Source organism: Cephus cinctus, unplaced genomic scaffold (assembly GCF_000341935.2).
Source record: "Cephus cinctus unplaced genomic scaffold, Ccin1 Ccin1_scaffold0215, whole genome shotgun sequence".
Taxonomy (NCBI): Eukaryota; Metazoa; Arthropoda; class Insecta; order Hymenoptera; family Cephidae; genus Cephus; species Cephus cinctus.
Window position 1 is genome coordinate 496,501 of NW_014332933.1, and position 19,800 is coordinate 516,300.

Here is a 19,800-nt window from a genome sequence, read left to right on the forward strand (position 1 = left end):
AAAAAAAAAGATATCGTCACGGACATATATTGATGGTGGCGCCATTATACTAATGGATCGTTCAAGATAAACTTTATACATATCTGACATAAAGGAATCTTTTTGTGATAACACAAAACCCAAAGGAGTTAAGTTGACTTTAAAAGTATCAGTAATTGTTTTCTTACAAAGTAATTAAAGAAAATGTCAGAATCAGTCAGAATGCTTTCCATTTACGAAAATTCAGTTTTATGTTTCTCATGTTGATCACTACGGTGCTGCAATCGGGCGACACTAGCGCCCTTGCTGGATCTTGCAGATGATATAGGGATAACAGTAGCAGTCCGAGCGGGTCGCGACGCAGAAGGCCACAGAAGGCTACGGACTCTCGCAAAATGGCCACGTCCGACTCGAAAGCCCCTATACGAACAGTGAAAAGAGTGCAGTTTGGGATCCTTTCTCCAGATGAAATAGTGAGTAAATAGTGAATACAGTAGTTAGAATGATTACAATGTTATTTTCATACCCACTACCTTCACTAGTGCTGTAAACTAGATTACTGCATTTCCCATATCGCGACCCCTTCACCTTTTTCATTCAATGGATGATTATCATTAACCGAGGAATTTGGTTTTTCATCTATTTTGATTGTTCTCGTGCCACAATTCTATTTGCACAATATGAAAAGTATGTAAATTGAATCAAAACTATCGCTTTCTCTTCACTTTATTGTGCTTGAGAAAAAAAGTCCGGATGGTTCCTTTTCGAGAGGGAAAAGATGTCTTGTTAGAAACTTCAACATTAAAGTAATCGCCCGAAAATGTAATACTTATATAGCAATGACAACGAAAGAAAGTTTGGAGTGATTTTAAAGTGAATACACTGGAACAATTTTTGAGATCAAATGTTTATAGTAGTATTAACGTAATGATACGTTGTATTTTCAGCGTCGCATGTCAGTTACCGATGGCGGCATACGTTTCCCAGAGACCATGGAAGGTGGTCGTCCTAAGCTTGGAGGACTTATGGATCCAAGGCAAGGTGTCATTGATAGAAATTCACGATGTCAGACATGTGCTGGCAACATGACCGAGTGCCCAGGGCACTTTGGCCATATAGATCTAGCCAAACCTGTCTTTCATGTGGGATTTATCACAAAGAGCATAAAAATTCTTAGATGCGTTTGCTTCTATTGTTCCAAACTGCTTGTCAGTCCCGTAAGTACAATTGTGTTTAAAAAGTACTTATTAGCAGCAACTCTATAGACTATTCTTGTGGTCATCTGAAATCCAACATAAATATAAAAACATGTTCTGCTATTCCACAGCACAATGCAAAAATTAAGGAAATTGTAATGAAGACAAAGGGACAACCACGCAAACGACTCACATTTGTATATGACTTGTGCAAAAGTAAAAATATTTGTGAGGGTGGCGATGAAATGGACATAAATAAAGAAGGACAGGAGATACAGACAGCTGAGAGAAAACCTGGTCATGGTGGATGTGGTCGATATCAACCAAACTTGAGAAGGTCAGGCTTAGATGTTTCAGCTGAATGGAAACATGTGAATGAAGACTCTCAGGAGAAAAAGATAGTTCTTACTGCTGAAAGGGCATGGGAGATCCTGAAGCACATTACCGATGAGGAGTCATTCATCCTTGGTATGGATCCAAAATTTGCTCGTCCAGACTGGATGGTTGTAACTGTATTGCCAGTGCCACCACTTTCGGTACGACCTGCTGTTATCATGTATGGCTCAGCAAAGAATCAGGACGACTTGACTCACAAATTGTCGGATATCATCAAGTCGAATAATGAACTCCTGAGGAACGAGCAGGCTGGTGCAGCTGCTCACGTAATTTCCGAAAACATTAAAATGCTGCAGTTTCACGTCGCAACATTGGTGGACAATGATATGCCAGGAATGCCAAGAGCTATGCAAAAATCTGGGAAACCATTAAAGGCCATAAAATCTAGATTGAAGGGTAAGGAAGGTCGGATACGAGGAAACCTCATGGGGAAACGTGTCGATTTCTCCGCACGTACAGTTATCACACCGGATCCCAATCTGCGAATCGATCAAGTTGGTGTACCACGCAGCATCGCACAAAATCTAACCTTTCCAGAAATCGTGACACCTTTTAATATTGATAAAATGCAAGAACTCGTTCGCAGAGGAAACTCACAATATCCTGGAGCGAAATATATTGTGAGAGACAACGGAGAGAGAATAGATTTAAGATTTCATCCGAAACCATCCGATTTGCACTTGCAGTGCGGCTATAGAGTAGAAAGACATATAAGGGATGGCGATCTGGTGATATTCAATCGTCAGCCGACTCTTCACAAGATGAGTATGATGGGTCACAGAGTGAAGGTTCTTCCTTGGAGTACATTCCGAATGAATCTCAGTTGTACGTCACCGTACAACGCGGACTTCGACGGAGACGAAATGAACCTGCACGTTCCACAATCGATGGAGACGCGTGCGGAAGTCGAGAACATTCATGTGACACCGCGTCAGATTATCACTCCGCAGGCAAACAAACCCGTCATGGGTATCGTGCAGGATACGCTGACAGCTGTTAGAAAAATGACAAAACGTGACGTCTTCATAGAGAAGGAACAGATGATGAATATTCTCATGTTCTTGCCGAGTTGGGATGGAAAAATGCCGCAGCCTTGCATTCTAAAGCCAAAACCTCTGTGGACGGGAAAACAGATATTCTCATTGATTATTCCCGGAAACGTGAACATGATCCGGACTCACAGTACACATCCTGACGAGGAAGACGAAGGTCCTTACAAGTGGATTTCACCGGGAGATACAAAAGTAATGGTAGAGCACGGTGAATTGGTTATGGGCATTCTGTGTAAGAAGACTTTGGGAACTTCCGCCGGATCTTTGCTTCACATTTGTATGCTCGAGCTTGGACATGATGTTTGCGGCCGATTTTACGGAAATATTCAGACTGTAATTAACAACTGGCTTCTATTGGAGGGACATTCTATCGGTATCGGTGACACCATTGCTGACCCTCAGACCTATTTGGAGATTCAGAAAGCCATTAAGAAAGCCAAAGAAGACGTGATAGAAGTTATTCAAAAGGCACACAATATGGAGCTGGAACCGACACCGGGTAACACACTAAGGCAGACCTTCGAAAATCAGGTAAACAGGATCCTGAACGACGCTCGTGATAAGACCGGAGGCTCCGCCAAGAAGTCACTCACGGAATACAACAATTTGAAAGCCATGGTGGTCTCAGGTTCCAAAGGATCGAACATTAATATCTCTCAGGTTATCGCTTGTGTCGGTCAACAGAACGTAGAAGGTAAACGAATTCCTTTCGGTTTTCGAAAACGCACTTTGCCACATTTCATCAAGGACGATTACGGTCCCGAGTCCAGAGGATTCGTTGAGAATTCGTATCTCGCCGGCCTCACGCCGTCCGAATTTTATTTTCACGCGATGGGAGGTCGCGAAGGTCTCATCGATACCGCCGTAAAGACTGCCGAGACTGGATACATTCAACGTCGTCTGATAAAGGCTATGGAGTCAGTGATGGTGCACTACGATGGAACCGTAAGGAATTCTGTCGGCCAACTCATTCAATTGCGTTATGGCGAGGACGGTCTGTGCGGCGAGACCGTTGAATTCCAAAATTTACCAACTATTAAGTTGAGCAACAAAGCATTTGAGAAGAAATTCAAATTTGATCCAACCAACGAGCGCTACCTTCGACGTATCTTCAGCGAGGACATCGTTCGCGAGATGATGGGGTCCGGAGAAGTCATCTCGGAATTGGAACGAGAGTGGGAACAGTTGAACAAGGATCGTGCAGTTCTTCGTGAAATTTTCCCAAGTGGGGAATCGAAGGTCGTACTTCCCTGCAACTTGCAGAGAATGATTTGGAACGTGCAAAAGATTTTCCACATCAACAAGAGGGCTCCCACGGACTTGAGTCCAATGCGTGTCATACAGGGTGTCAAGGATCTGCTGGAAAAGTGCATCATCGTGGCTGGTGAGGACAGACTGAGTAAGCAGGCCAATGAGAACGCTACTCTTTTATTCCAGTGTCTAGTGAGATCCACTCTCTGCACCAAGTGCGTCTCCGAGGAATTCCGATTATCCAGTGAAGCATTCGAGTGGCTCATCGGAGAGATTGAAACAAGATTCCAGCAAGCACAGGTGTCGCCAGGAGAAATGGTGGGTGCCTTGGCAGCTCAATCTCTTGGTGAGCCTGCCACCCAGATGACACTCAACACTTTCCACTTTGCTGGTGTCTCGTCGAAGAACGTAACATTGGGTGTACCCAGGCTCAAGGAAATCATAAATATTAGTAAGAAACCTAAGGCCCCATCACTTACTGTCTTCCTAACTGGCGCCGCTGCCAGAGACGCTGAAAAAGCGAAGAACGTTCTCTGTCGTCTGGAACACACGACCCTGAGGAAAGTGACAGCCAACACGGCCATCTATTATGATCCGGATCCGCAGAATACTGTCATTGCGGAAGATCAGGAATTCGTAAATGTTTACTACGAGATGCCCGACTTTGATCCTACGAAGATATCGCCTTGGCTTCTGCGTATAGAATTGGATCGTAAGAGGATGACTGATAAGAAATTGACTATGGAGCAAATTGCGGAAAAAATCAATGCCGGTTTCGGTGATGACTTGAACTGTATATTTAATGACGATAACGCTGAGAAGTTGGTATTGCGTATCAGAATAATGAACAGCGATGACACCAAATTCCAAGATACAGAAGAAGAAACGGTTGACAAGATGGAGGATGACATGTTTCTGAGATGTATCGAAGCTAATATGTTGAGTGACATGACGCTTCAAGTAAGTATCATTGATTTTCATATCTACTACTCCTTTCTTTTTTCTGATACAAGAATGATAGTAATGAAAATTGTGAATTTCAGGGTATCGAGGCTATCGGCAAAGTCTACATGCATTTGCCACAGACAGATGCAAAGAAGCGAATCGTCATTACCGACACTGGAGAGTTTAAAGCTATTGCCGAATGGCTATTAGAAACTGATGGAACCAGCTTGATGAAAGTTTTGAGCGAACGCGACGTTGATCCGGTGAGAACCTTCAGCAACGACATTTGCGAGATATTCCAAGTACTGGGAATCGAGGCTGTACGAAAATCCGTGGAGAAGGAAATGAATGCTGTCTTACAGTTCTACGGTCTTTACGTAAATTATCGACATCTTGCTTTGCTTTGTGACGTTATGACTGCTAAAGGTCATCTTATGGCTATCACACGTCACGGAATCAACAGGCAGGACACAGGAGCGCTTATGAGGTGAGTGGACAGGAGCATACGAGACTCGGTTGCTAAAAAATGATTTGTAATTAGTATCAACGTTGCTTTATCGAAACTTCCTGAAAGATACTATAGCCTGTACTAATTATTGTTTAGATGTTCTTTCGAGGAAACTGTCGACGTTTTATTAGACGCTGCGTCTCACGCAGAAGTTGATCCAATGAGAGGCGTTTCCGAGAACATCATTATGGGACAATTACCACGAATTGGAACAGGTATGTCAATCGTTAATGTTTTTCATGGTTAAGCATTGGTATCAAATGACTCATTTGCTTACAGGGTGCTTTGATTTGTTACTGGACGCTGAGAAATGTAAGGCGGGTATTGAAATACCAATGGCCGTCGGTGCTGGAGTTATGGGTGGTGCTGGAATGTTCTTCGGTAATGCCCAAACGCCAAGCATGAGTCCACAAATGACGCCATGGAATCAGATGGGTGCCACGCCTGGTTACGGTGCATCTAGTATGTCTCCGGGTAAGTAATGAATATTTCATAATACGATATTGTTTATTTCTTTGCATGGTATTTATTTGTGCTATTTACGTGCAACAGCTTTGGGTAGCGGTATGACACCTGGCGGTGCCTGCTTTTCGCCTTCCGGGGCATCGGATGCCTCTGGATTGTCTCCAGCATATTCAGCCTATTCGCCGCAGCCGGGAAGTCCTGGAAGTCCAGGACCAAGTATGAGTCCATATCCAATGTCGCCAGCGGGTGGTGCATCTCCGAGCTATTCGCCGACCTCGCCGGCTTTTCTGCCCACATCGCCGAGTATGACACCATCGAGTCCGAACTATTCACCTACCAGTCCCACCTATTCACCTACAAGTCCAAACTACTCACCTACGAGTCCTAGCTACTCGCCAACGAGTCCTAGCTACTCTCCTACGAGTCCCAGTTATTCTCCAACGAGTCCCAGCTATTCTCCCACGAGTCCAAGTTACTCACCGACGAGTCCAAGTTACTCGCCAACCAGTCCAAGCTATTCTCCAACGAGTCCAAGTTACTCACCGACAAGTCCTAGTTACTCGCCGACGAGTCCAAGCTACTCACCCACGAGTCCAAGCTACTCGCCTACGAGTCCTAGCTATTCGCCTACAAGTCCTAGTTATTCTCCGACGAGTCCTAGTTACTCGCCTACAAGTCCGAGCTATTCACCAACGAGTCCGAGCTATTCGCCAAGTTCACCAAATTACACTCCGGCCTCGCCATCTTACTCGCCTACCAGTCCATCGTATTCGCCAAGTTCTCCACAGTACTCACCTGCAAGTCCAAGCTACTCGCCAAGTAGTCCGAAATATTCACCGACGAGTCCGAGCTACTCGCCCACATCTCCTTCATTCGCTAGTACTTCACCACAGTACACACCAGCCAGTCCAACGTACTCTCCAACGAGTCCAACATATTCTCCGACAAGTCCATCGTACTCGCCTAGCTCACCGCAACACACGGCAGCAGGAAGTACGAGATACTCGCCAAGTAGTCCCAACTACTCACCAACAAGTCCCACGTATTCGCCATCCAGTCCTCAGTACTCACCATCAAGTACAAAGTACTCGCCAACCAGTCCCACATATACACCAACAAGTCCAAATTACTCTCCGACTAGTCCGACTTATTCACCACCTGTCCCAGGCTATTCACCGACTAGTCCTACCTATTCGCCAGCCTCACCAGCCTACGAAACAGATGATTAAGCTTCGCCCGAGGAGAAGCGTCTTATTGTTTCCCGGGAGTATTACCATCCACGTATCAACTTTACTATTTTAAGTTCACATTTTCTATTGTTAAGATTAGAAAAGTGTAAAATTGCTCTATTGTTAAGTCACGATACATTTCCAATATAAAATTTTGTAAACCAAGATAACGAATGTACTAAATATAATAGCATGTAAGATATTTAATCCAGTGTCTGAGTCATCGCCACCGATAATCGTATCAATGATAATTATATTGTAAGAATATCTGTATAACCTCCATCTCCCCAATCGAGATCTACGATTTGTATACGATATGCATCGTATACGTATTTAGATTCTCAATTACACGTAGTACAGGTCTCTCCATCCTGAGGCTCCCATGTAGTCGTGTAGTACGTCGTTGTAAGTCTTCGTCTGTACTCCCACCATCTTTTTCTATCCTCACTGTTCAATAGTATCGTGTTACATGAGCAACGAGGGAACCGGTTGCACGTTACTTTTTTTTTTACCAATGTTCACCAGTACGAATAGATGCGTTGTAGTGTAGTGAGCGAGGGATCATGAACAGAGAGAATATTTCTCTTCTATATAAGAAAGCGCATTCGGGTCTTTCCGTTTGTTTCGCGACACTCTGCATCGTTGACATCTTTGGCGTCTTCCCGATCATCGCTTTGCCGCGGGCTATCATTCAGTGCGGTAAGTCTCTCAAGTTATTTCTCTTGTGCTTTACTTATGATTTTCTTTCCGAGAAGCCTTCGATTAAGTGACGACTCAGCTAATTAGTCACTATTATTATTTCATAGGCATGTTCTTAGCTATTTCAAATTCTTTAGGATGGCTCGGAATACCTTTGGTCCTTGTTGTCCTTGGACTTCAAATATATACAGCTGCGCTACTCGGCAAGTCTTGGACTATCGCCACAGCATTGGATCCAAACATTTCAAGAAAAAATCGGTTCGACACTTTCATTAGTCATGCTTTCTCCTTCTCGGAGCTTTTTACATTTTCAACCCCTTCAGCTATCCTCTTGCGGCCGTGACGGAGTTCACCCTGGGTCCATTAGCGCGAACGTGTGTCACTGTGCTTTTGGATCTCACTGTGTTTGGAGGTGGTATACCAAACTTGCTCGTAGGTGCGTTGGGAACATCTCCGATTTCAAAAAATTTCCTAAGATACTTGTTCCATTAATGGGTTATTGCAGCGTCGCAGAATTTACAGCTTTTTGGTCTTAAAGTGTCCCAACGCGAATTTGACCTTTCTTACTGTTACTGGTTGCTGATAGTAGGTGTATTGCTATGTCCCATAATGTGGCTCGGGAGTCCTCGAGACATGAAGTAAGACACTTTATATAAGTTCCTTAGTCTTTGGTCAGCAGTAATAAACCACAAATTTCTTTCCTCTCGAGATGGCTGGCGTCTTGTTCCTGCTTAGTAGTGACTCTCACGGCTTTACTCATCTGGTGGTGCATAATATCGGATGTGAACCCTTCGAAGGTCCAGGCCATACCAAGTACACCTTCATGGGACAAATTCGTTTCAGCGTAATTTTTATCTTCACTTAAGCAATTCTTATAGAAAAAAATTAGAGGAAGGTTCATGTAACTCAATACATTGCAGGTATGGTATGTTGGCTTTTCAATTTGACGTCCACCCAACCTTGATGACTATTCAAGTGGACATGAGAAGGCCCAAAGAAATCCAGAAGGCCGTTCTTCTTGCCTTCCTAGGTAAACTACGATTGATCATTACTTGGCACTCTTGCTAAATCAACATCACTTCAGTCAGCGGATCCTTGTTCGGTATCACTGCTGGTTTGGCAGTATGGAAATACGGCGGGAGTACCACAGCAAATATTCTTCAGTCGGTCCCAACCGGAATTACTCTCAGTGCAGCAATTTTGTTGGCTGCCCTTCAGCTATGCTTGTCCAGCGCAGTGGGACACTCGGCCCTATTTCTTCATCTGGAAGACCAACTACGCGTCCAGAGATGTAAGTATATCATGTAGGGCATTAACAAAAAATGTATTCAATACAAAAACATACTGTGCTGTCTTTTTCTATATCCGGTTTGCAGCTTTTGGCTGGAAGCGATGCGCCATTCGATCAGCTGTTGTGTTCCTGGGAGTTGCCGTAGGTGAATCAGTTCCACGATTTGACATTGTGATGGCCCTTATCGGCGGAACTCTTACTGGACCTCTTGTTTTTCTTCTGCCGCCATTGATATATGCTCGTGTCAAAGCACTTTCCGCTTCCGGTACGCATTCAGCGACGCCTGAGATTTACTCGGCTTCGGAGAGGCTACCTGGTCAAGGTTTGGATGTCGTGACGGATCCAAGAGTTCACTCTCAGTCGGTTTACTATGGATTTCTGGACACGAAAGTCAGTCGTAATCGTTACTCATATGTTTACTATGATAATGATCAATCCAGTGAATGTACGGATTACGACGAAGTAACTGGGGACTCGGATAGTCCCAATGATCTCCTTCTTACTCAACAAAGACTTCGTGACGACACCGGCGCCAGCGATGACGCCGATGCGGCCAGACCTTTGAGAGCTCGACGTTCGAGGAACGTTAACGACGCTCCTAGATCAAGACCCGATTGCGATCTTTACTCCGCCGTGGATTGGTTTGGATATTGCATCGTCATTCTTGGCGTTGTCATTACTATTTCCTCGACTTATATTAATGTGATCAATACCATAAGATTCGTTCGATTTACACCACCCTGTATCATAAACGCTACCGCTGCCGCGCACGCATTGAACTTTAAATAAGTTTGCATTACCTTCTTTTTTATAAACTTGATATAAAATTCATAATAAATTAATATCTAAAAATAATTGTAATGTTCAGGAAAATCTTCCACGATGAGAAGTTGGAATTTAATAGGAAGTCAGAGTGAGATAAGTAAATTTTTCCTCCTCGCGTGCAGTCGCCTCGATTTTCTATTTATTAGTGACTTCTTTTTTGGTTTTACGTATATAGACGCATCTGGGTTAGATAAATTTTCTAAATTGGGCAATTCGTAAAGAGTCGACAATTTACAGGGACAGTTGCAGGGACACGGACGTTCCTCGTCTTTCAGTATGTCCCATTCCTTGGGCCAGGATGCTGGGAGAAAGGAGTACAAGTAATCGCGGATCGTTTCCTCTTGAGTTGGTTCTTCCTTTTCATTATCTTCTGTCGTTCTGTTTGGAAAATCCACAGATTTATTTTTAAACGGGACGTCATTCTTAAAGCTGATTTCTCCTAGACTCGTTGGCGCCTTTCGGAGATGTTTATCGGAGAGTTTCTCGTTTTCGTACAAGAAACTAGTTAATATTTTTTGACAGTCGTCGCGCGACGATTCAAGAGGAAGGAAACGAACGAAATGATTAAAATGCCCGGAACACCGTGGTTTCCTGTTACCATTTCCCATCCTTACCGAATTCGGTCATTCCATACTTCTCATTATATGGAATTCGTACTATTTATTTAACCTTACTAAAATGAGCTGCCATTTACTGCGAGAACAATTTTGTGTATAATAAATTCATACTTTCAACGTACACAGAGAGTTTTTCACATTTTTTGTAAGATTTTGATTTTCTACACCGAGTCGATGATTTGCACAGGCCGAGCTTAGCTTTAGATACAATTACAGTTGACAGAGAGGAACCATTTTGAAGTCTTGACCATATCGATTAGTTTCGTGTTAGGACAATCTGCAAGATTCGATAGATTGTCAGATTACATTTTATGAGATTGTGAATTAATCATAATCGATCTCGTTAAGTGGTGGCTGTCCTCGACCTACATGGCTCAGCCACGTGGCAAGGCTTCTCGAATCGTAATGTTTAGTTCTTTTTGTATATCTGTAAATAGATTGAAATTTTAGTAGCTACCAAATCGTATTCGTATCGTTTTGTCACGATAATGGTGGATACCTGTAACTAGAAGAGTAAAGAATCCTGTCTAGACATCAGATGATTGGTTATGTTCTTATTGATATTTACCCTTGGGATTACAACATTTAAAAGTCTTCGAAAGTCTTTCAGACATTTGAAGTTTGCACGTCTGGAAAGTGTTTCTCGGCGGTAGAACTCCCTTGAAGATGTATTTATAAGCATGTCCGTAGTCTCTTTGGTGTTGGCGAATTTCGGTCAGCTGAAAATAATCTAAATAAATTTCATCAAAATCAGAATGAATTCTAGAGTCTGTACCTCTTTTATAGCCACGTCTAAATTGTGGTTAATGCTTGTACACATGTTTCTACAAATCTCCCATTCCAAATTAAGATTCGTCACAGCATCCAACCTCTTCTGGATTCTGTCTCGAATAGATTTGAATTCGGGTCTAGAAATTCGGGTCCCGGTATCAACTCCAAATGGTAGCAGCTTCGATGCCCTCTGCTCATCTTGATCTTCTGCTCCATGTAAAATTTTACGAGTTTTCCATTTTCCTCTTCTGGACGATTTTTTACCGTTTTCAAATTTCTCTTCAGATTTTTTCACTATTGTGACTGGGTGTCTATTATCCTCCATCTTCACGGAAACTTCAATTTTCATAGTTCTGCGTCTGTCGTTTTTAAATTTATGCTTTGCCGTTACGTCTCCAAATTTATCGTCTTTACGCACTATTTCAGAATCGTTAAACAAAAAAAGTCATGTTAATATTTCAAGAAGTGGACCACTATTGTTTTTATGTGTATTTGACTGAAATATTATTTCGAGAATTTCGAAGGACAAGACAGGCAACGATAATTCTTATCTATTGCTAATTTTTCTTCCAAACTCCTCTGCGGTTTTGGCCTGGATGCTTTGAACGCGACTGGATGTAACGCGGCTATCGAAAAATATAAATTAATCATTAACTCTGTCCGTTCACTGAAAAATGGGATTATATAAATTCTTACGTTCATCCCGAGTCGGCAACATAGTTACGTAACCGTCAGGAATTCTATTTTGCAGCAATAAAATCTGTGATTTTTCCTTCTTCCTATGAACTTCTATAGAATTCGATAAACTTTCCGTAATACTCTCGGAATTCAAAAATTTTTGAAATATTGGACATGGCATTAGTACCTGAACTCAATACATGTATGAGTAACTAGTGCTAGAGAAAAAGATTAATTAAAAAATGGTATAATGACCTCTGGATATGGACTGGCATTGACATCTCGATGTCTAAGTGGACGACGTTCGAAGAGATTTAAATAATTAATTTGATAAAACTCCTGCTGTAGCTTCACTTTCCTCACCTGCCGAATTCCGATGTAGCAGGATCAAATATTTATCAAATTCCCCATTTTACCTCTCGAATAAGTTCGTTGACTTTCTCATTGATTCTTTGACATTTCTCTTTGCATCCCTTGAGTACGGCGTTCAGGTTCTCTACGAGCGTGTCTTGTTCTTGCAATTCACGTTCAATAAAATCCAAATCCTGCCTCTGGACTTTCCTCGAAGAATTCTTGCGCAGGCAGGTTTGTCTGCGCTGTAAAAAAAGATCCCTTGACTATTCATAATATTGAAATACAAATATCTTCGGTAGGATTAAAATTTCATGCAACCTACTTTCAAGCAACTTCTTCGATGTTCCTGCAATTCATTAATTTTCATTCCTCCTTTCCGCGAATCACCCAAGTCCAAGGTCATTATGATTTTTTAAAATTAAACACGGAGACTTCGTATCGCATGTAACACACACATTAGTCGCGATGTGCGCGTTACGTGCAATATTGGGTTTGTCGAGTATAAAGGATCGAAAAATTATTTCATATATATAATTTATAAAGTCTAACAAATTGACTGGATGCTGCAGACTCGCACGCGTCGTGTGACGACAGCGACGACCAATCGGCATCGCGAATAAGACGCGACAGGATTTCGAGATATTTTCACTTGTCAGAAATAGATCGATACGTACAGATTCAAAAGTTTTCGTATAACGTCGCATGATTCGCAATTCAAAATGCTTACGAGTAATTCTGTCCTGGACCATTCGCGAGATCAATTGCAGGAACATACTCCTGATGAATACACGGACTATGAGGAGTACAGCCAAGTTCTGAAAAAGCTTCTATGCCTGCGAAAAACTTCGAAGAAACAGCTTTCGGAAGTACTGACCTACCATAAAGAGTGTATGGAGATGTGTCGACAAATGTCGGAACGCTTGGAAATGGCCAACAGCGAGGTAAGCATAATTTCTGATAAATTATCAAAAACTTCATTAGTCATCTTTACTCTTTGTGTTCTTACTTATTATTCAATCTATTATTTCAAAGTATACATTTTCATCGTAGGTGCTAAAGTGTGCAGCCGATACGAACAAATTAATAAACATTGGACAAGAACCGATTCCGGCCACGATAAAAAATCAATTGCAAAGACGTTTGGGCCACGTGGTACAGGGAGAGGATAATATGGAGACAAAGACGTCTTGTAAGAAGAAAAAATTGCAAGACTGCTCCGAAAGATTGGAAGGATGCTGCATATCACCGAATTGCTTGAAACGGCCTTGTAACTCTGAGGAGTGCGCTTGTCGTGAGGTGGGAGAAGTTTATGCGATGGTCAATTGCGGACTGTAGTCAATATTTACTGTGATTTTTAGCTTTTCCGAATAAATTGTGATAATCGAAACCAAATCGATACTAAGTGTACTTCGTGTCATAAAAAATTACTCGAAAAGAAGGATCTCGTAATCCTGCCCAATATTTGTCGAATCCGTTACGGACATTCACAAGCGTCATTAATAAAAGTTGAATGGCCGATTATCAAAAATGGATAATGCTAAAGTAAATATTACAAATAAAACGGAACGTTTAGATTGTCCAAATTGTACTGTGATAAAAATGCTTCTGGAATCTACCGAACGTGTTCGAAAGCTTCAGCAGAGAATAATATTCTTACAATCGTATGGCCAAGGTATCCTCTAGACAAAACTATCATGAGGTTTTAATTCAATAGTTAAGTTCAATGTATCACAAGTAAAGAACCATACCATATATATGTATGTTATAAGTCTGTTCAACGATTCAGAGCCAGTGGAATTTGCAAAACGTATTCTTGAAGAATTGAAAATGCAAAGAAAAGAAATGTATGCGGTTATGTCCGCCGTCCGTGGAATTTTCCTTGAGCGTTTTATGGTGAAAGATTTTGGTAATTTTTTTGGCTGCGTATAATATCTAACGTGGTTTGGTTCTATATCTATAGAATGAAGCCTCCGATTCTGAGACTCATAAGAAGAAAGGAAATTCTAAAAATAAAATATTGCAGGATAATGCTTGTAATCGTCGTGCTTTTTTCATTAAACGCTTCGCTAATAAAAATAAGAAAAAGTATACGGTGTAAATTCGTATGAGTGAAAAGTCTAGTTGCCATGCATTAAATTACAAGTATTTTGAATAAATTCAATTTCCATGAACCTAGGCTGATAAGAGTAATTATGTGTAATAAATCGTATAGTATTCTTCGTTAGTCACGAGTTCTGCTGGTAAATATCGCAAATAAATAGAAAACCGTTCACAACTAGTCAATCGAATTTCCTAACCTTCAAAAAATTGAAATCATGAACAATCAGAAAATGGTAAATGTTCAATAATACTTTATGTATTTACCTACAAAAAATATACTATAAAACGGGTCCGCAGGTAATTCCTAATCACTTGGTAGGACAGATTCAGAAAGAATTTAAAAATCAAATTGAAGAATTGAAAAAGATAGAAGAATTTATGTCAATGATCGATGAAATGCAAATACAGTTTCTGGATTTGTCGAATGATCATCAAAAAGATAATTGTGGAGCTAAGAACATTTTCGGGCAGAAGAAAGTTCCATTTATTTGTGTAAATAGTCCAAAAGGTCCATTGAGAGACGTTGAAATGGTAAATAAGTTTGAAGGATGTCAAAGAGAACAGTATGAAAACCAGCAGTATTTTTTAGAAACAAAAAATCGGTATGACATCAAAAGAAGAATCGATTGTATTAATGCAGAAATTCGTACAGCTAAATTGGTAAGACTCTACCGGGTTATTCAGCCCAAACGTATCACCTAAACGTGCATGTTCAGAGCGGCATTCAGCATATGGTGTGTTTGGGCTAAATAACAGCATGTGGATTTATAAGGTTGGTCGATCGAAGATTTAACCTGTTTCATATTCTGGTAGCTTCTAGAAAATCCTCCACCGTCGTCAATTCTCGAGAAAATGATAAAAGATATAAGAGAAGAGAAAGAAAGTACCGAATCAAGTCCTCCCCGAAAGTGGATTTCCGTATGGGGTGATGAGTGCGGAAGATCGAGTCGCGGAATCAAAAAGAAGCATGGCCTTTTTTCAAAAATGGCTAAATGGAAAAAAGCCGCAAATTTGAAATGACATTTCGGCAGCACCCAGTACAATGTATAACGCGAAGTTTCTTCTTTGACTCAGGAATAATATAATATTCCGACCTTATGTTTTTTATAAATTTAAATATACGTACAAACTAATCAATCAATGCCAAATTGTCGGTACTTTAGAACTATGGAAATTTATGAAAAAACAGATTCTTGCCATTTATGTAGAAAATTTAATGTGGAAGAATTAATCTCAGAACTTAAGAAAACTCAAAATCAATTGATCGAATCGATAGAATCATTGAAAGTAAAATATATCTTGGCTGTAAGTATTTAGAAAATTAATGTTATTAAAATCATGTACTCACTTTAGATATTTTTATATAGCCAGTACCAACAAAAATTGAATACAGTACCAAAAACAGTCTAGATAAGGAAACCTCCATGGAATCCATTAACTTTCCTGATCTTGTAAATGACAGCAGGGACAAGTGAGATTAAAAAGACTTTTTGAATGACAAAATGAATAGTGATAACATTGCACACCTTTCACAGTACCTTCTACAAGCTGGACGATAATCGGGAGTCAGAATCTTCACGTGAAAGTAACTTATTTATTTCTCATAGTTTTCTATATTATAATTGGATAACATTAGAGACAGGATCAGACAATAAAAGAAATAAATAAACAGAGGGGAATGATTCTCTAAATTATTCTTATCATCCTGAATATCCAGCATCGCCTTATCAAGTGATTCGTTTGTATCCTTCGACAATTGGACCAAATTGTACAAATAGTAGAAGGACTCGAATTAGGCGAAACACGAATTACGCTAGAAGACAAAACCAATGTAAGGGCAGGAGATTTTGTGGTTGTTTTTTTGGGCCAGTAAAAAAGGACAGCAATGAATATTTCTATTCCTAAAGAAATAATTTGGTCAGTGCATTGACGTAAGAGAAATATACGAATGAACTTTATAAACGTGAAGGTAGAAGATAATCGAATTCGAATGAATGTATGACGTTAGCGTAGGATTATGAATATGAAAACTGAAAATTTATTATTTTTAAATGTGTCACGGATTGATTTAATTAAAATCTCACGTAAGTTATACTAGGTTAATTGGTCCAGCACAATAAAATTAGGCACGATGTCGCATCAAGATGTATCGACAATGATTGAAAAGAAAAGTAAAGGCTGCTGCTATCCCCCACGGATATTAGAAGCTGTCAAAGATGTGGTGTGTCGTACGAATTTTTTGGAAGAACAGGTGATAAGGAATTTACTTTGCGAGAGATGAAAAAGTTCTTAAAGCTTTGTGAATGTGTAACAGATGCAGCAACTCGAAGAAAATTTAATGGTCGATCCGTATTCGTCGGAAGATTTGGATGGAGCTCGAAATTCGTTGGATTTTCAAAATGAACGGACCGATGGCTGCGATTCAATAATTCAACAGATCTGTCACCATAAATCCGAAATACAGAGACTCCTAACCATGCTCTGTAAAGACAATGAACATTGTGTGGGAGATGGTAGTCAATTCAGAGTAAGTTAAAAAAAAATTATCATGCGTTTGACTTACTCGACATGCTCCATATTTCTTAGGAATTTTCCGTAAACCTCAAGTCCCAAAGACGGAGCTGGTTAGAGGATATTCCGGAGCGGGAAAATTCAAAACTTGTAAATGGAAAGTGTCCCGGCTGTTCTCAAAATTTTTCGAAGGACGATAAAATAAGAAAAAACGAAACAGGAAGACAGAGAAGCAGACTTGGCAAACTCTTTAAAGCTTTTTGTCGACAGAGATAAAGGACTATAAAATATTTGACAAGTTTCTGATTTTATAATAATTACGTGAATGAATTGTTTTGTCCAAAAAATTAATAGATGATATATAAGATTTTAATTTAGTTATGATCGATTTGGACATCGTTTTAAGCATCGCGTGTTTTCTGGCCAAATATGAAAGCACGGTCGTTTCCTAGTTGTCGATTTGCTCTCTTTTGGTTGTTTGCCTTTTTTATCTGTCTTTTGAGTACACTTCTTGATTACTGTCAAAGCCTTAGTACCACAAGGGGGCTCGGGATGTGATCCGCACGTGCAATAAGGCTGTCTGTTACCACTGCAACAGCATCCACCGTAACTCTCTTGATAGTTAAAGACCTTTTTATTTTCAGCCGATTTTTCCACAGTTTCATTCATGAAGGAATTCTTGACGGTCGAAGATATATTGGCTCTTTCAGCAACATTTTTAGTTTCACCTGAATCTAGAATGATATTCATAGGCATTTAAGAAAGTTCGCACAAGAATGTACCACAGGGAAATACTTACCGTTTTCGAGTTTTTTCAAATGATCCTTTTGCGTCTGGAATTCCTTCTCACTTATTTTGTTCTTATGATGATCTGCCGCTTCTTGAACCGTATTCTCATTCGTGCTATTGTCTTCACGAAATTGGACGAGCGGGCAGTTTGCGGTCTAAAGGAATGTCAGTTAAAAAAATGTTGGCGACATAAATATCAGCAGGAAGGATAATACAACAAGATTACACGTTGATAAGAGGAGGAGGGTGAATTTTCAACATTCTGCTTGAAAGACTTGACATCATTGTGTCTAATATCCGAAGAACAGTCGCATGCTCTTTTTATAATAATTTTATTTTCCAGCCGATCGATCAATTCTTCGACCACCGACGTGCATTCCGATCGACTCTTCATAGTCTCTAGGCAATCGACCAGTGTTGCCAAAACTTCCGGTCTCGCAAGCTAAATAACGATTTATCTAATTGCAAGCTACTTTAGCATTAATGATTCTATATTGGCATGAACCTTCTTATCCTCTGTTGCATGTGGATCGATCTTATCGTCTACCGTTAATTTTTCATCCTTCTTTATTTTCCCCCATTTCTTCTTTTCTCTACACTTTGACATTTTGCTCGAACTTTTTTTCCGTTCGATCTCTCGCGAATGTTCTGCTTTGCCAGTGACCACCTTTTCGTCGGCCTTGCTGGAGGATGTACTGACGTTATCGATATTCGAACGATCTTTTAAACATTTATTCACAATAGTCGTCAAGTCTGTCCTCGCCTCGCGCAATTCGTTTATCAGTGCGGTACAAAGCTGCATCATTTCTTTACACTCCGTTGATGTTTTCGTTGCATTATCATTCGATGAATTCTGATCCAAGAGTGTCCCGCAGCTGATAGTCTTCACTCGAACGTCCTTTTCCTTTATTTGGCTTTTCAAATTTTCCAGCGATCTGTCCCTCGAGCATCCTGTACTCGCTTCGGAACCGTTCAGCGCATCTTTTACGGTTAGATTTTTCATTTATTAGGATTAGTGACTCACCTGATTTAGCGATTGCATCTTTGTCATCAAGATCAAATATTTCAGGAGCAATCGAATAGGAGGCAGCTCCAGAGTGAATGCACTGGGAGAAATGACATCCTGGCACAGTGACTGGGTAAACCTGGTAATTGCAAGGAGGTACCGTTTTCGGCGGGCTTTTTAAATTGTAAGAGGATTCGCCCGTCGCAATCGTGAAAATGGGTCCGCAATCGTCAGCATCATTTATTATGTCACCCTCCAAGAGTTTTACCTTTCGCAATGCATAGGAGGAATTAAAATTTTTTTTTTATTTTCCTCATTATTACCTTTTTACGAAGATCGGCAGTGCGTTTTCGCACTATTTCGACTTCGTTCCCGAGACAAGCTGATTGGCACAAATCGCAAAAATTGTACACGTCGTAAGGCGCATACATTTTCTCTTTCCTTGTTACATTTAAAAATAACTTGGAGACTAATAATTTATTCTAATGCTTCGCTAACTAATCTAGAAGTTTTGTAAAATAATCCATACGAAATGCAGAGCACTGTGTAATTACATTAATTTCAAATTGTTAAGAATCATTGAAATTTGGTTAGCGTCCAAAATTTATTTTTCAAAAACGGGGTTGTCAAATATTAATATTTTTTATATTTTTTATCTATCGGTTATCAGCTTGTTTTATAAGTGATGTTCATTCGCGACAATTTCGCGCTGTGTAGCGCAACCAAGCATCAAATTTATATTTCGGTATCATACTAGTATTTATTAAAAAATTTTTAAACGATATTTGAAATCTCCAAAAAAAGTATTCCAAATTCAATCATGTCCTGTGGTGATTGTCAAGATTGTCGATCCCAATTAAAAGCGCAACAGAATTTACACGATTCGATAACAAGCCTGTCCAGCAATGAAGATAACAATACTAAAAATTCTAACCTAGAGCCTTGTCGCGGTGAACATCAGTTTTGTGAGAAAGTACCAGAAAAGAAATTCTTCGATTTCTGCCGGCGCCTGCTCCTCTGTCAGAAGGAAAGAAAATATATACCGAGGAGTAATTTCGAGTGCTGGCACTGTTACCAAAACCAGCAAGAAAATTTCGTAGATGACCGCAGAAACTCTGACGTGGATTGTGAGGAAGCG

At 40.4% G+C, this 19,800-nt stretch overlaps 5 protein-coding genes across 13 annotated transcripts; 3 read left to right on the forward strand and 2 right to left on the reverse strand.

Moving 5' to 3' along the window:
* The first annotated feature begins 356 nt into the window (after positions 1-356).
* LOC107265225 (DNA-directed RNA polymerase II subunit RPB1) lies at positions 357-7,228 on the forward strand. The gene is made up of 7 exons (XM_015734457.1): positions 357-452; positions 927-1,196; positions 1,307-4,834; positions 4,918-5,306; positions 5,424-5,542; positions 5,607-5,801; positions 5,880-7,228. The coding sequence occupies exons 1-7, from the start codon at positions 375-377 to the stop codon at positions 7,019-7,021; spliced, it is 5,721 nt and encodes a 1,906-aa protein (XP_015589943.1). The 5' UTR covers positions 357-374; the 3' UTR covers positions 7,022-7,228.
* A 208-nt stretch (positions 7,229-7,436) lies between these two features.
* On the forward strand, positions 7,437-9,957 carry LOC107265229 (amino acid transporter AVT1D). Of its 2 annotated transcripts, none has more exons than XM_025082308.1 (8): positions 7,437-7,720; positions 7,828-7,978; positions 8,044-8,156; positions 8,226-8,358; positions 8,430-8,564; positions 8,641-8,750; positions 8,805-9,011; positions 9,097-9,957. In XM_025082308.1, exons 1-8 carry the CDS (start codon positions 7,585-7,587, stop codon positions 9,798-9,800), a joined length of 1,689 nt encoding a protein of 562 aa, XP_024938076.1. In that variant the 5' UTR covers positions 7,437-7,584; the 3' UTR covers positions 9,801-9,957. The 2 variants fall into 2 exon arrangements, with proteins under 2 accessions (XP_024938076.1, XP_024938077.1); XM_025082309.1 differs by having other exon boundaries at positions 7,858-7,978.
* A 1,711-nt stretch (positions 9,958-11,668) lies between these two features.
* Positions 11,669-12,692, reverse strand: LOC112493958. The gene is made up of 5 exons (XM_025082313.1): positions 12,579-12,692; positions 12,319-12,498; positions 12,158-12,265; positions 11,921-12,089; positions 11,669-11,850 (listed from the first exon to the last, which is right to left on the reverse strand). Exons 1-5 carry the CDS (start codon positions 12,657-12,659, stop codon positions 11,729-11,731), a joined length of 660 nt encoding a protein of 219 aa, XP_024938081.1. The 5' UTR covers positions 12,660-12,692; the 3' UTR covers positions 11,669-11,728.
* LOC112493960 lies at positions 12,034-17,081 on the forward strand. Of its 7 annotated transcripts, XR_003058954.1 has the most exons (10): positions 12,805-13,197; positions 13,307-14,589; positions 14,654-14,887; positions 14,946-15,016; positions 15,170-15,661; positions 15,724-15,827; positions 15,892-15,941; positions 15,993-16,607; positions 16,671-16,883; positions 16,943-17,081. XR_003058954.1 is itself a non-coding variant. In XM_025082315.1 (2 exons), the coding sequence occupies exons 1-2, from the start codon at positions 12,976-12,978 to the stop codon at positions 13,589-13,591; spliced, it is 507 nt and encodes a 168-aa protein (XP_024938083.1). In that variant the 5' UTR covers positions 12,034-12,975; the 3' UTR covers positions 13,592-14,282. The 7 variants fall into 7 exon arrangements, 1 of the variants encoding a protein (XP_024938083.1); XR_003058956.1 differs by having other exon boundaries at positions 14,654-15,661; positions 15,993-16,287; positions 16,455-16,607; XR_003058953.1 differs by having other exon boundaries at positions 14,654-15,016.
* Positions 17,082-17,210: 129 nt separating this feature from the next.
* Positions 17,211-19,609, reverse strand: LOC112493957. Of its 2 annotated transcripts, none has more exons than XM_025082311.1 (6): positions 18,986-19,609; positions 18,681-18,930; positions 18,162-18,607; positions 17,883-18,098; positions 17,667-17,811; positions 17,211-17,601 (listed from the first exon to the last, which is right to left on the reverse strand). In XM_025082311.1, exons 1-6 carry the CDS (start codon positions 19,091-19,093, stop codon positions 17,246-17,248), a joined length of 1,521 nt encoding a protein of 506 aa, XP_024938079.1. In that variant the 5' UTR covers positions 19,094-19,609; the 3' UTR covers positions 17,211-17,245. The 2 variants fall into 2 exon arrangements, with proteins under 2 accessions (XP_024938079.1, XP_024938078.1); XM_025082310.1 differs by having other exon boundaries at positions 18,162-18,616.
* Between the last annotated feature and the right edge of the window lie 191 nt (positions 19,610-19,800).